This window comes from Brassica napus, chromosome A10, assembly GCF_020379485.1.
Source record: "Brassica napus cultivar Da-Ae chromosome A10, Da-Ae, whole genome shotgun sequence".
In the NCBI taxonomy this organism is placed as follows: Eukaryota; Viridiplantae; Streptophyta; class Magnoliopsida; order Brassicales; family Brassicaceae; genus Brassica; species Brassica napus.
Genome location: NC_063443.1, coordinates 2,137,179 through 2,150,031, shown reverse-complemented (window position 1 = coordinate 2,150,031; position 12,853 = coordinate 2,137,179). Strand labels below are relative to the sequence as shown.

General features: G+C 35.0%; 2 protein-coding genes across 3 annotated transcripts; one reads left to right on the top strand and one right to left on the bottom strand.

Annotated features, from left to right (window-relative positions):
* Window positions 1–2,176: 2,176 nt before the first annotated feature.
* Window positions 2,177–5,065, top strand: LOC106371198 (zinc transporter 5). Of its 2 annotated transcripts, none has more exons than XM_048743449.1 (3): window positions 2,177–2,971; window positions 3,643–3,792; window positions 4,513–5,065. In XM_048743449.1, the coding sequence occupies exons 1-3, from the start codon at window positions 2,354–2,356 to the stop codon at window positions 4,816–4,818; spliced, it is 1,074 nt and encodes a 357-aa protein (XP_048599406.1). In that variant the 5' UTR covers window positions 2,177–2,353; the 3' UTR covers window positions 4,819–5,065. The 2 variants fall into 2 exon arrangements, with proteins under 2 accessions (XP_048599406.1, XP_048599407.1); XM_048743450.1 differs by having other exon boundaries at window positions 3,950–5,065.
* Window positions 5,066–8,707: 3,642 nt separating this feature from the next.
* Window positions 8,708–12,029, bottom strand: LOC125579273. The gene is made up of 2 exons (XM_048743252.1): window positions 11,486–12,029; window positions 8,708–8,784 (listed from the first exon to the last, which is right to left on the bottom strand). Exons 1-2 carry the CDS (start codon window positions 12,027–12,029, stop codon window positions 8,708–8,710), a joined length of 621 nt encoding a protein of 206 aa, XP_048599209.1.
* Window positions 12,030–12,853: the final 824 nt, after the last annotated feature.

The following is a 12,853-nucleotide window of genomic DNA, read 5'->3' as shown; positions in this document are numbered from 1 at the left end:
TCTTTCATTCTTTCATTTTCAAACGTGCAAACTTACCTTGATAACCTGTTTAATCCTCAAAACATCCGTTACCAATATTTAATACTCCCCTCCACTAAAAATAGATCTTTTAATATTTTCATATATATTGGATTATCTTGTCAAACTTTTTTAGAATTTTCCTTTAATAAATTCAGATCTCGCTATTATGATTATTGCAATATCTTTTCTTCAATTTCTATTTTCAAGCGTACACTACAAAAGTAACAAGATAAAAAGACTTTGGTGTCGTAGAGAAAATAAAGATTTTGTTGGAAATTATTAAAATAATACTTAAGAAATAGTATGAAAGACTGATGGACTAATAATATCGACATTATTAGAGGTTTGAGCCGTTTGACTTTGACACATGCTTAATGAAACAAAGTAGTCAACTTGTTTCCTTCATTTTATGTCGACATTCTCACGACATAACCTAGACGTGAAAAGAGTAAAGCTCTTTAGTTTATTTTAATACTACTATAGTAGTAGCTTTAATAATATTAAAATAATTCACGAGGAAAACAGTTTTAAAGAAAACGTAGTTGATATGGATTGGTCGAAGCGTCATGACACCATGGGGGCCGCTTGGATTGTAAAAGATGAGAATGGCAGAGTGTTGGAACACAGTAGGAGAGCCTTCTCTGATGTGAAGACAGTGGGGGAGGCCAAGCTTCGGGTATGGTTGTGGGTAATGGAGAGTATGAAGAGCTTGAGAAAGAAGAAGGTTAGGTTTGTCTCAACTTTTGGGGATTTTGTGGAGGCAGTTGAAAAACCTATCTCCTGGCCAGCTTTGCAATATGAAGCCTCAGAAATAAAGAGAGAGCTGCAAGCTTTTGAGGCTTGGGAATTAAGGATCGGATCACCGGTGACAGTCAGATGCGCATCTTTCATTGCTCAGAGTGTAATGAGTCTTGGTTTGACTCAGTCTTATGTGGCTGCTGGTCACCCTAGATGGCTAGATCACCTTTATGCGAGTGAACGAAATTCATCTGATGGTTAAGAGAATTGACTGCAATTTTTTGGTCCGCCATTGTTGGGCGTGGATTAGTGTTTAGTCATGCTAGCGGTATTTTTTGGTATATTCTGGAGTAGGAGACCGGGAAGGTGGTGATGGTTGTAAAAATCGTTTTCGTATATATATAATTTCAATTTGAGAAAAAAAAAAAAAAGAAAACGTAGTTGAGCATGATTAATTCGGGTTCTTGATTTAGAATTTTAACTCATGATTTGATATTTTTTTTATATTTTCAGCTAAAAACCAGTTCTTATATCTTTTATTTAAGAGACGATTCTTAGATTTTCTTAGTAAAAACTAGAAACGGTTCTTAGCTTCGGCTAAGAATCTCATCTTAAAAACCCGAGTTAATCATGATCTAGTGGTGTTTAAAAAAAAATAACACGTAGCATGTTTCCACGTAGTCTCTCTCGCTTTTAACAGCAAGAAAACAAAATTATGTTATATATCCAGGACCTGGACACAAAAACTGCGTTGCGTATTTGTTTTATTTAATTTTGCTACTTGAATTTACCCTTTTTCGGAAAAAAAATTTACTACTTGAAGTAGCTATCAACAATATGCAATTTTGTACAACGTCCGAAATATTTGATTTTTAATAGTGTTCTTCACTCTGATGAGTGGTGTGGCATAGTCTTTCTATAAAAGGAGAAATATGTTTTTGGTTTTTCAGATGTTAACTATACGGATATTTTGGCCTGGAAATTTCTTCGATATAAAATAATCTGAGTTAAGAATAATTTGTACGATGAACCCTTTTCTTCTCAATTTTATAATATATTTTAGTTAATTTTAAGTTTTTAACACAGATGACATGGGCCATTGCCAGTTAGTCATGATGAACCAATGATTGCGAATAATAGGTATTCTTTTATTTTTAAACTGGAGTCAGTGAAAAAAATAGAAAGGTAGCTTCAAACCATATGATTATAGAATTAATATATTAAAGATAGTTAAAACTATTACAGAGTTTTTTTTTTGAAAAGAAAAGTATCATTTTCCTTGTATAACTAACTTTTTGATCACAAAATAAAAAAAATGCGGAAATAACCATATATGTGCATGCCACCTAAAATTAAGATCATATAAAGACAGAAGGTAAATAAAGATATACTGTTATTTAACAAGTTTTTTAAATAAATAAGTTTTCCATTGGAATATCGCTTGTTAATATTTATCTGTTATTATATATACACACATTTTGAGATATAGACTCTACATGATCTCTTGACCACTCTTTTTTCTTTATTCAGCCATTTCTCTCGCCATTATCAAGGGACACAAACTCAACACCTTTGTGAAACCCTAATTGATACGATGAGAATCACACATAACGTCAAGCTCTTACTCTTCTTTTTCCTCATCTCTCTCCTCCTCATCTCCGTATCTGCTGGCGAGTCTAAGTGCGAGTGTTCACACGAAGAAGACGAAGGAAACAAAGCGGGAGCCAGGAAATACAAGATCGCTGCCATACCTTCCGTTCTCGTCGCCGGAGTTATCGGCGTTCTCTTTCCGTTGCTAGGAAACTTCTTTCCGTCGTTAAGACCGGAGACGAACTTCTTCTTCGTGACAAAAGCCTTCGCCGCAGGAGTAATCTTGGCCACGGGGTTTATGCACGTGCTGCCTGAAGGCTACGAGAAGCTTACGTCACCCTGTCTGAAAGGAGAAGCTTGGGAGTTTCCGTTCACTGGGTTCATTGCGATGGTCGCAGCGATTTTAACCCTCTCCGTTGACTCTTTTGCCACGTCATATTTTCATAGATTGCATAATAAGACGTCTAAGAAGATCGGTGACGGTGAAGAGCAAATCGGTGGCGGTGGTGGTGGAGACGTGCTCGGGTTGCACGTGCATGCTCATGGTCACGCGCACGGAATTGTCGGTGTAGATTCTGGTGAATCCGAGGTTCAGCTTCACCGTACTCGAGTTGTGGCCCAGGTAAATTAAATAGTTTAATCATATTTTGGTTTTTTATTTTCGTTATTGATGGACGAGGGTTCGAGTTTGGATTTTTATAAAACATGATTGATTATCTTCGTTTATCTTTTAGTATATACATGAAGATGAAAATATTAATAATCCTTTAGCAGAAAAAAAGAAGATGAAAATATTAATATATAATCTTAATATGTAATCTTTATGTTATATAGTATGGGTTTTAAATTTTAATGCATAGTTTTTTTTGGGTCCTGGCATTAAATGATTCTCGGAGAAATTTGACTGCTAGGATAAAGCCAAAGAGAAATCAACTCTTACTCTTAATATAGGAGATTGATTCCAGAAAATAACTTTTAATACAGTTTGTACCTTTAATCTATTCTATATTAGAATAAAAGTGAAGCCAACCTAAATGTCGGGAAAGCCTGAAATTTGATAAAAGATAATAATATGGAATCTTTTCGTGTGTATGAAACTTAGCATAAAACAATGATATACAAGGGTCCATATGAAGCCACATGCGTTTGCTTCCCTTTTCCAACTCTTTACGTAATTCTCGGATGGAGATTCCATAGATTCCTAGCTTTTTTTTTATGTCTCATGTAGCTGGGTTTGTTTTTAGGTAAAAGTGAAGCTAATTACTATTATTATCTACAAAAAAAATACAATAGGTGTTGGAGGTGGGAATAATCGTACACTCAGTGGTAATAGGAATATCACTGGGAGCATCACAAAGTCCAGACACTGCCAAAGCTCTCTTTGCTGCTTTAATGTTTCATCAATGCTTCGAAGGTCTTGGCCTTGGTGGTTGCATCGCTCAGGTACCTATACTCTTCCTTCGTTTTTTCTTCTCCATAATTTGTTTTCTTTCTAGTTAAAACATGCATTAAGATCAGTATACCGTAAAGTGTATAATATTCTTTACGGGCTAATTAAGCTCTACAGTAAAGTGTATAATATTAGAAAAGGTATAATCAGGGTCGGCTGAGGAGGGGGACAAGCAGTGCCGACCGCTCCGGATCTAAACCGTGTCTCCCGTATATTAATAGTCAAGGGATTTAATTTTATAAAAAAAATTATATTTTTATATAAAATATTATAAATAAAATTGAAAAGAGTCCAAAAATATTTGATATACATGTAGATTTATTTTCATCACAAAATATATAAAATATTACTGATTAAATTTTAAAAATAGTTTAAATATTATTTCAATATAAATTTTAGAAAGTAAAAGAAAAATTTTTGTCCGAGGGCCATAACAATGTTAAGGCGCGCTGGGTATAATATTCGTTGTTGTTTTTTTGCTGATTAGCAGTACTCATTGAACTTATCGTTGAATTTTCTCTTATTTGTGTGTCGTCCGTATTTGCGGCTTCCTTGACTCTTCTCCGCTTGCAAGAATTTCAAAAGTGACTAGTGACAGCTTTTTTTCAACTCGTTACACACATATTTGACATAAATTTTATGTTTATGGTTCTTCACACTTTATACATAATTGAATACGTCAACTAGCTAACGTACATATATATATATCGCAGGGGAAATTTAATTGTATGTCGATAACAATAATGTCGATATTTTTTTCTGTAACGACACCAATCGGAATAGCAGTTGGAATGGGAATAGCAAGCTCTTATAATGAGTCGAGCCAGACGGCTCTGATAGTTCAAGGAGTGCTTAATGCTGCATCCGCAGGGATCCTCATCTATATGTCTCTCGTAGATTTTCTCGCAGCTGATTTTATGCACCCTAAGATGCAATCTAACACTGGGCTTCGAATTATGGCCCATATCTCTCTTCTTATCGGTGCTGGAATTATGTCACTTTTAGCTAAATGGGCTTAAAATTAGCAACCAAAAAAAAAACCCATTACGCTTATAGTTTATTGTTTGTTAATACGAGATGTTTCCTAATAAATATCGATTTAGATTTCTGTACTTCTTTTACCAAAAAATGCTGTTTTATAGTGTTAATGTATATTTGTAAACAAAATTTCAGGTGTAGTCTGTTAGTTAAAAAGATAAGGTAATAAAGTGTATTAATAAAATGTATGATAACCTTTTGCTTTAATAGGGAAAACTTCTTAGAATTTTTCTTTTGATAATAATGTTAAATTTATTAGAAAATCACTCCTTTTTTTGCCTAAAAGAAAATTTTAATTGAAAACGAAAGTATATATCTTTAAACTGAGAAAAATAATCATATTTAATGGAGTTTATGTTCAATTCTTCAAAGTTCAAATTACCTTATAATAACTGACAGCTAGCTGATTAGTTAGATCAAAAGATCAAACGAAATTAAATCTATATCATACATACAATAAGTAAAAGGAGGATAATCTGATCAAGGGGAGTGTCCACGTGGGCATTTATAATCGACCAATCAGGTTGTCTGTTTCTTCTATGTCATTTTCTATTGATGAAATTGGGCTTCTGCAATTTATTGTTTGTTTTGGTTAATGAGGTGAAGCCCAATATGGCATGTACATTATTTATGAACAACACAACACGCCGTTTTAGGGTTTGGCCTATTCTTCGATCTCCGACACCAAAACAGCTCGTCTGCGTTCTCAGACGATTTCACCACCCTAGAAATCATCGACATCTAGGGTTCATCCCCTTCTTTGAGCTCTGATCAGTTCAGCCGACAATGGAGATCCGGGAGGGTTCTGTGACGAATCTCTGAATCTAGATGCCTTCGTATCGTTTTGCTTGAGTGGTCCTAGAACCGTTACGGGATGCATTGATTCATTGTCATTAACAACTGTCTTAACTTCTTTGACCCACTCATCTTCCATTTCTTCCAGACGGTGGTTCTTCAACTATAAATAGGTGAGGCTTCATCCCGTGAACATCATCCCTAAAAATCCTAATAACTTTTGAAACTTTTATTACTGTGGAATGATTTTCTACCGTTTATTGATTTAGTTTTTATTTGTTAATGTAAGATGATTTTGGTGCTGTATGTTTAGAAAGCTTTAGATGCTTTTGGTTTCGTTTATTGATTTTGTTTTCATTTGTTAATGTATATTTGTTTTCAATTACACTTCAAAGCATCCGACCTTCAGTCCCAGTCCCACACATCTTCTGACGAGCGTCAGTCTCTGTTCTACTTGCCGACTTGAACTTGAAGGCCGGCCAGTGTTCTTCCACCGAGGTGTGGTTGCTCAGATTCTGGAAAGCCAAAAAACTTCAAACGCGATGGGGAGTTGATGGGAGTCTACATGATCTTCGTCGATGTTAAGGTATTCTGTTCTTGAAACTCATAAACAGCTATCTAAAAACTGTTTATGGCGTTGAAACTCATAAGCTTGCTTCAAAACACAGTAACGAGATCTGTATTCAAACTCTGTCGAATGATAAATATTGAACCTGTTTGTTGATTTGGCTTTTTTACACATGTGTTTCAGTTAACACTCATGCCACCCACCTTGAATGTCAACTGTTTCACCACCTTCCGATACCGTCTCAACACAGATCTATATGTGTCAAAGGTAATCTGGTAATGAGAGGAAATCTATTTTTGAGACACATTCCTCATAGCTTAGCCAACTCACTTGAAAAGGTATAAGTATTTGGCGTAGTTGCTTAATATGTTCAAATTTCTCATTATCTTTTGTATTATTATACGCTTGAGTTTCACTGAAGGCTTTTGTGTATCACTGATTCTCCTATACGAGTAAATAAGCTTTGGTTGTTTGAATATGAGTGCCCATTAAAATTTTAATTAATTGTAACACAAATGTTTTATATTTTCTTCGGTGAAACAAAAGATTCTAACCATTATCTGTTTGCAGGAATGATTTCCAGAGGTAGGACTTGCTATGCAACAGTTTTGACGAGCAAGCAACAGTTCACTGGAGAAGAAGAAATAGGAGACTCGAGCACACAAGGCTCAGATTAACGCTGCTGTCTTTGTAGCTGGTGTGGATGCATCTGTTACTGCTGTCGCAGGAGCAACCGTTGTGTCTTCCAGCTTTGGGAAGGATGAGAAAATGGCTAAGTCAGAAGTAGCAGTTGCCACGACCCTTGCGGATGCTCTGTATATGCAGGCTGATGAAGTGATTGGAGCTAAGCGAGAGCATTTGGCCTTACAAAGCAGAGATTCACAGTCTAGGGGAAACCTTCAAGAATGAAGATTGTAGACAATGAGAAGAGCGGAGAGTAACTTATCAGAAACTCTAAAAGCGTTGTTGAAAGATTTGATACCAATCTTGACAACTTGGACATCAGTGACCTGTACAATACTTGGATCCGTAGCTGTTATATGTCTGATTCTTTAATTTTTCCCATCAAAAGTTCTGATTTTGTATCTTACCTTTTGTCTAATGATCAATTTTTTTTGTAATACAATCAGCTTTGATCAATGGATTGTACATCATCTTTCTCATAGGTGTTTTGATGATTTAATTTTTTTTGTTTAAACTATAGCATCTTCTTCTGCGTTTCAGAAGCTAAAACTATGACCTTATGTGATTTATTTAAGTTTTTACGTTCTTTTCAGTGGGTCTATATGATGAAGGGAGATTGAATTTGGAGCTTGAGGTTTGACTGATAAGTGTGCATTGAACTTAGTTTTGAGGACCAATCAGACACTGTTACACTTATGTTCAAGGTCATCATCAAGATATCAGTAGGGAGATGGATCACAAAGGGAGACAAGTAATCTGAAGTTTGGAAGCTTAGCGTATGATGATAAGTTGTGACACCTAAAATAGCAGGTTTGGTGGTCTATCTCAAGATTTTGTCTCATTAATTATGATTTCTAATGTTTTTGTGGATTTAGGTGAAGTGGTGAAAAGTCGAAGGCAAGGAAGAAACCATGTCTTCTGCAATTGTTCCAGCCATAGAACGTGCAGTAACACCAGCTATTGAAAAAACCATGTCTTCTGCAACTACAGAGGGCTTCCAGGTTTGAAACTAATGAGAAATGGTAGAGGTGATTTCTTTCTATTGTTGAAAAAATGCTATTCTTTCTTATATATAGAGTGGAGTTGGTGATCATTGTTCTTTTTTTTTTTTTTTTTTTTGCATTTCTAAGTGTTTCACAACTATTTATGAATTTAGGATTCCACTGCTGTACTCAACTTCAACCTGCTACCATCGATCCACTTTCGACACCAATACTTTTTACAAAAAAAGCATTTGTAGTTTCTTTTGATTGGTATAGTCATGAGCATAGCTTCATGTATAGGTGGGCTTTTTCCATTTTGTATAAGGTTGTCTTCTAGATTTGAACTCGAATGGTCTTTTCATAATCATGGTCTATTTATAAACTGCACAGACGATAGCTAGGAGACATGCATCTTCTTTGAGTTTAATTGAGAAGTGAAAAAGTGCATCTTCTTTTATTTTCTTAGCAAATATCATATTAAAAATGTAATCATACTTAAGACCGCAAGGATTTTCAGGATCATTATAGCACTTTGAGGTGAGTTTTCCAAGGGTTGTATATGTACCTAAGTTAGATAAAATGTTGATTCTGCATGTTATTTCACTAGGAATACGAATTTTGAACCGTGTGATATCAGATCCGATGAGCATTCTCCTAAAGCCGCATTGCATCAAATTATGATGGTGTCTCTGCAACTGTTTAACATGTTTTACCATTTTCTGTGTTTTAGGAGTTAATGCTTCCTGTATCGGTTAGTTCCATGCTTGCTTGCATAGAGATTGCTTGCATAGAGATCAGATGAGCACAGATTCTTTGTGGCGGTTCTTGATTTGAGCTTTGTTATGGATGGTAAAGGGTTATTTGGACAGAACTGGCTATGAAATTCACAGCTGCTTGCTGTCGGATACCAACAGCCTCTGTTAATGTAACTTAAATTATATCAGCAACCATAGGACATGGAGTGTTGTGCTTATTATGTTCTGTTCCGGACAGCTCTTGCATGGAGAATGCTCTACGGACAGCTCTTGCATGGAGATTGCTGTACGGACATATATCCAAAACCATTGTTGTTTTGTCCTTCGGAAAAACTCTGATCCAGACGTTAATAAGCTAAATTCTATCACATTTACAAGTAATTAGATAAAAAACTTTACAATCTTAGTTTCATCATGTTCGTTCAAAACGTGAGCTTAGTAACTGAATTTTGTGTTATTTATATATTCCAGACGTCTATTGATCCATCAGCGTAGACGGTTTCTGTTTGTTGCAGATGGTAATAGTTCTTAACCACTGGAATTTACTTAAAGCCGTGACATAACTAAGCTCTGGACTGCAGGACAAAGTATTCATCAAGTTGTTAAAGCTGAGAACTTTAGTTTATTTGGTTCAATTTGGTTTGCATGGGTTTATTAACATGGAATCCCTTCTCAGGAACTGAATCATGGATAATGCTGAGACCAGATGTGAATTCTGATTTCTATTCGGTTCATGCGGAATTGTGCAAGAAAAACATTGGTACAATGACGGTTAATTTTCAAGTCAATTACAAGGAAGCCGAAAAGAAGAACCAATGCAGCTCCGTCTCCAAAGTATTCTATGTCCCAAAATGTTTTTTTTGCAAGCTCTTTTGAGCAAAGACATCTATCTATTTGTATTTAATTGATATAACAAAGTTGGTTATGAAAAATTTCATCAAAAAAAAAAGTTGGTTATGAAATAAAAACTTCTGTATTATATGGAAGAAATCTCTAAGAATAAAATTCTCTCTTTACTAAATAAAAATAGAGAAACATTAAATATAAAGTTAATATTAGATAGTATATTAAACTTTGGAAACAAACCCATATGTTTAAATCCAAATAGATCAAAAACTAAGTATAACAAATTCAAAACTATATTATAATTTGTTCCCATGTATTATTTGTGTGATCAAATTTTAATATTTTAACTAAAATGACCCAAAATGTATATACAACTACCACTGATAAATTTGTAAAATTTATTAGCATCAAATATAAATTTGAAAAAATAAAGAATACAAAATGATTACATTAAAATAATTATAAAAAAAACTCAGTTTATTTTCATCGTATTTGTTATGTTAATTGTGTTATTTTACATATAGTTTAAATATGTTTTACATGAACATAAATTCTATGATACAATTGAAAAAAATAAACCCAAATTAAAATTTGGAAATATTACACAATATTCAATTTAAATTGGTAACAAATAAACTGTTCCAAATTTAGTTAGAAATAATATATTACTAAATTTTTATATATAAATAAAACAAATTTAAAATATGTAATCTGCGCGTAGCGCGGAAAATGGCTCTAGTAATAATAGATGAATTGCTGTTCTCTTCTAAAACTTTACACGTCGACAAAATTGAGTTAAGTGGGACCTGCAACTATTCAATTTTTCTTTACAATTAAATAAGATGTATAATTAATTTATCGTAATCCCTAATTTTTTATTTATTATATTTCCTATGTATATCTGAAACAGTGTATTATCTGTAACCGTTCACATTCAAATCTATAAATCTCTCTCTTCTCTCTGTTCTCTCACATCTATTTTTCACGGAGAAAGAGAGGAGACTAAACCTTTTGTGAAATCTTTTAATCTTTCAGATCAGATCTTTTTTTTTTCTGTTTTAGTTCTGGTCAAGCGATCTATGCTTGGTCGGATTTTATCTTTCGCTTAGCGAGTTTGTACTTTTTTTGTTGTCTGTTTCGATTCAAACAGAACCGTTCTTCAATGGTTTTTATTTTTCTTTTGTTTGAGTCGAGAAATAAATTTCCAATCTATCAGATTGGATTCTCGGGTAGCTCTCTAAGCATCACTTAACTCCATCTGATCTCTACTCAACTAGGTCGACCGAGTTTGAAGAGGGCAATATCGTGTTTGCTTTCCGTCAATCCTGAGTGGGGCGGCGAAGTTCTTCCAATTACCTTCACTGGAGCCGTGAACGCTCTCATCACAGCCAGATGTTGAAGGTTGATGATGAGCGAGGAAGGCGATCAAAGAGAAGGTGCATCCCTTTACAGGTGAAGATTGGTGGGCCGGCAACAAAGCCATGGTAAATCGAGGATCTACCGGCGAAGTTGTGTTAGCTTTTTCTCACCAGGCAGCAGCGCGTGGTCAAGAGGATAACTGCATGAACGATGCGTGGCTGTTTGCCTATCACTTAAGGCGGTGGCTTGGAGCGGTATATTGGACCTCCATTTTTGGGCTTAGAGCAACATTATTGGTTCTACTTAATTTTGTCCTTAGAATAAAATAATATTATTTTTTAGTTAGGGACAAGTGCATAAGGACTTTCTTAATTTTGTTGATTATTGGTAGGACCAAAAAAGTCCTTAGCATATTTTATATTATTTATTTTAATGTGTAATTAGATATAAAAAATACATTTTAAATAAAACATAAAAGAGAAGTTTAACATTAAAAAAAAAAATTACAACAAACATTTTATTAAATTCAAAAAACATAAAAATTACATATTATTTGGAAGATGCCCAAATTTAGTCCAAATATTTTCAATCAAATCATTTTTTAAATTATGATGGGCTTGTCTATTGCGAACGTTTGTTCGACGATCCATTGTATTACCGAGTGGCGAAGGCATATTGACGGAAAATCTTTCCTCTTCACTTTCTTCATATCCAGGAACCACATATTGTGTCATTTCTGCCCGTTCATCCTCGACAATCATATTATGGAGGATGATACATGCTCTCATAATATTTCCTATTTTGTGTTTATCCCATAAATTAGATGGATTTCTGACGACTGCAAATCTAGCTTGCAGGACTCCAAAGGCACGTTCCACATCTTTCCTAACAGCTTCTTGGGTTTTAGCAAATAACGAATGTTTCTCACTTTGTGGTAGACGGATAGATTGAATAAAAGTCGCCCAGTCAGGATAAATCCCATCAGTGAGATAATAGGCCAAATGGTATGGATGACCATTAACATAGAAGTTGACTTGTGGTGCTATTCCGTTAATAACGTCATCAAAAACAGGTGATCGATCAAGAATATTAAGATCGTTCATGGTACCTGGTGCTCCAAAAAACGCGTGCCATATCCAAAGGTCGTAGTCAGCAACCGCCTCCAGCACAATTGTCGGTTTTCCGGTTCCTCGTGAATACATTCCTTTCCAAGCAGCAGGGCAATTCTTCCACTCCCAATGCATACAGTCGATGCTTCCAACCATTCCCGGAAATCCACGTTGTTCCCCGATATAAAGTAGTCTTTGCAGATCCTCCGGAGTAGGAGATCTAAGGTATTCATCACCAAATAAGTGGATGATTGCGTTGGTAAATTGGTGCAAACATTTTCTAGCTGTGGTTTCACCTAGTCGGACATATTCGTCAACGGTGTCAGCCCCACCACCATACGCCAACTGACGAATAGCTGCGGTACATTTTTGGAGGGCGGTTAGGCTAGACCGACCGGTTGCATCTTGTGAAGGTCTAAAATAATCCACTTCTTGCTCGAGACGATGCACAATACGCAAGAACAATGTCTTGTTCATTCGAAACCGTCTCCGAAAAATATTGTGCGGGAATGTGGGAGTCTCGCTGAAATAATCATTCCAAAGGTGGTCCTGGCCTTCTTCCCGGTTTCTCTCAATAAAGATACGTGTTTTTCGCTCTCTCGGTTTGGGAAGAATATCTGGGATTTCTAAGAAATCTTCAAAAATATTTTCAAATGGATCATCATCATCGTCATTTTGGTTATAATGATAATGTGAAGAAGAAGCCATTTTGAATGAAAAAAAGGCAATGTTTTTAATATAAGGTTGGAAGCAGAGGAGTTGTAATTTTCTTTTTAATATAAGAAGGAAGTAGAGAAGTTATAATTTCAACGAAAATATCCGTCACATTTATAGGTTCATAAAGTTACAATCTTGTGATTGTACATTATTTGTCTTGTGAATGTTACAACTACTTTTTAGGTACACAACATGTTTGG